This window comes from Etheostoma spectabile, unplaced genomic scaffold (assembly GCF_008692095.1).
Source record: "Etheostoma spectabile isolate EspeVRDwgs_2016 unplaced genomic scaffold, UIUC_Espe_1.0 scaffold325, whole genome shotgun sequence".
NCBI classification, from domain to species: Eukaryota; Metazoa; Chordata; class Actinopteri; order Perciformes; family Percidae; genus Etheostoma; species Etheostoma spectabile.
Genome location: NW_022605585.1, coordinates 355,028 through 358,084, shown reverse-complemented (window position 1 = coordinate 358,084; position 3,057 = coordinate 355,028). Strand labels below are relative to the sequence as shown.

General features: G+C 44.5%; 1 protein-coding gene across 1 annotated transcript in view; it reads right to left on the bottom strand.

The window, feature by feature from the left end:
* sec14l7 (SEC14-like lipid binding 7) overlaps window positions 1-2,970 on the bottom strand; it is a 19,969-nt gene extending 16,999 nt beyond the window's left edge. Inside the window, 3 exon segments of the mRNA XM_032511171.1 lie at window positions 58-117; window positions 2,203-2,282; window positions 2,917-2,970. Of these exon segments, the coding sequence (XP_032367062.1) occupies window positions 58-117; window positions 2,203-2,282; window positions 2,917-2,969 (193 nt within the window). The 5' untranslated portion in view covers window position 2,970.
* Window positions 2,971-3,057: the final 87 nt, after the last annotated feature.

Sequence of the window (3,057 nt, the reverse complement as noted above, 5' to 3'; positions counted from 1 at the left end):
GAGAGAGAGACAGAGAGAGGTTAGAAACCAGCTCCCTGCATATCACTACATATCTGATCCGTCCGTCTCTCACCTTCCTGATCATGGCTTCAGCTTTCTGAACATTGAAGCTTCGAGCTGCAGAAACAGAGAGAAGAAGAGAAGAAGCTGATGAGTGAAGGAGAAAGACGAGTGGAGCCAAGTCAGGACAAAGACGGGAACGAGTTAGTCCCACAGGTGTCCCACAACAGGTGTCCCACAACAGGTGTCCCAAGGTGTCCACAACCTGTGTCCCAGGTTTCCCACAACAGTTTCCCAAACGGTTTCCCCACAACAGTGTCCCCACAACCGTGTCCCACAACAGTGTCCCCAGGTGTCCACACAGGTGTCCCCCAACTTGGTGTCCCCCACTGGGTCCCACAACAGGTGTCCCACAACATGTGTCCCACAGGTGTCCCACAACAGGTGTCCCACAACAGGTGTCCCACAGGTTTCCCACAAGTTTCCCACAAGTTTCCCACAGGTGTCCCACAACAGGTGTCCCACAACAGATGTCCCACAGGTGTCTATTTGTCGGTTTGTGGAAGACGTAGAAGCGTATTTGCCGAGGGTCTCAGGCGTCTTTCCTCGTACCTTTTATGTCTTTTTGTGGGATTTTGTCCCCTTGTGGGATTTTGCGTCTCTTTGTAGTCGGGTGGCGTCTCTATTTATGTTTCCTCTGAGGTTGTTTTGGGTCTCTGTGATCGTTTTGGAGTCTCTTTGTAGAGCCTGTGTGATTTCTTTTTTTTTGGGGGGGGGGGGGGGGGGGGGGGGGGTTACACTTAAACACCTTAAAAATCCTTTATTGGTCGGGCTCTCCTACAATCATTAAATCTGAGAAAAGTCTTTAAGTTATATTTATTTGGCCTGTAGGTGGCACCCTAAACGGCTCGGGGGCTGCACCTAAACCTTAAAATGAAACCTGACAAAGTGCTATTATTTCTTATGATTTCATCATCACTGACATTTTATTTTATTTTTTTTAAACGTCTGATAATCGCACAAAAGAAACCCTGATCCTGTTTTTTGGGTCTTGTGAGGAAAACTGTCCAAGTCCAGAGCCAATGCAAATATTGATCAACTGTCACACAGAGCCCCCCCGCCCCCCCGATCGATCTGAGCCGTCCTGCACCATGAACTCTAAGGGGACACGATGTCCTGAACACCCACAGACCTGCAGCTCAACAACAGACTGCAGGAGAACCTCTACATCATGATCCTGGTACCGGATCATCTGCACCGCGACATACTGGGGGTTTGATTCCTTTTCTTAATTAACCATTACAAAAGGACCCCAGGTGATAGTATTGTGTACTGATTTTTTTTTGGGGGGGGGGGGGGGGGGGGGGGGGGGGAATTGATACAGCATAGTATTGCAATATTTTCAGTGGCAATATGGCGATACACAGACGCCAAGTATGGAATCTGTTATTATTTATTATATATTATATACTGTATGTGTTGGTCGGTTTGTCCCGTTCTGCAGCGATAACATTAAAGTGACATGAACAAACAGAGAAATCTAAGTTTTTAGATGAAAGATGTTGATAAAGTTTCCTTTCGGGGACGTCATTTCAAATTAGGAAAAAAAAATTAGAAGTTGGAAATTAAAGGGTTATAAATTGCAATATATCGCAAAATATTGCAATATGTTTAAAATCGCAATAATATCGTTTGGTGGCACAAGTATTGTGATGATATCGTATCGGGAGGTGTGTGCATGTGTCTATGTGTCTATGTGTGTGTGTGTCTATGTGTCTATGTGTGTGTGTGTCTATGTGTCTATGTGTATGTATGTGTATGTATGTGTCTATGTGTCTATGTGTGTATGTGTCTATGTGTATGTATGTGTATGTATGTGTCTATGTGTCTATGTGTCTATGTGTATGTGTCTATGTGTATGTATGTGTATGTATGTGTATGTATGTGTATGTATGTGTATGTATGTATGTGTCTGTGTGTGTATGTATGTGTATGTATGTGTATGTATGTGTATGTATGTGTATGTATGTGTCTGTGTGTGTATGTATGTGTATGTATGTGTGTTTAGTGTATGTATGTGTGTATGTGTCTATGTGTGTATGTATGTGTATGTGTACAGCACAGAGAGAAAGCTGAAGACTCAGCGCAGGTTGTGAGTGTGTGAGGAGGAGGAGGAGGAGGAGGAGGAGGAGGAGGTCTCACCTCGGAGCCAGCGCAGGAGGTAGTGGTCGTGGTGGGCCGGCAGCAAGGGGACCAGGTCCTGGATCCTCGCCCGGAACTGGAGAAACACAACAGAAACCAGACCTCGTACTTTAATAATCAAGCAAAAGGCCAGGGACAGAGTCTGGGGACCTTAAAACACACTTTTATTCTCTGGCTCTATAGATATATCTGTCTGTCTGTCTGTCTATCTATCTAACAATATCTAACTATCTCTATCTATCTATCTAACAATATCTAACTATCTCTATCTAACTATCTAACAATATCTAACAATATCTATCTATCTCTAATCTGATCTATCTAACTATTTCTGTATCTACTATCCTCTATCTATCTGTCTATCTATAGATAGACAGTATAGATTTACCTCTCTTTCTAAAACGAGTGCTCGCGGATTATCCTTGTTTCCGCTGTAACGTGTGTGTGTGTGTGTGGTGTGTGTGTGTGTGTGTGTGTGTTGTTGTGTGTGTGTGTGGGTGTGTTGTGTGTGTGTGTTTGTTGGGTGTGTTTGAGTTGGGTGTAGACAACGAGCTGAAGGATAAAAGGTTCAGTATAAACACACAGCAGACGGGTGAAGTTACATGGATCCTAGAACACACACAGAACAACCGAGAACACAAAGTAAAACCCACTGAGTCTCCAAAGATCATTGAAATCTCAGATATCTCATTGATTTAACAGTATTTTTACCTCGTTAAACTTTCAGCCTGTTTGGGGCTCCGGTCCGCCGACTTCGTCCGCCTCATGCTGCTGCGTCGCTCTGACAGAGGCTGGGAAGGACTCAAACGTTCAGATAATGGAGAAAGAGAGAGAGAGGGGGGGGGGTGGGGGGGG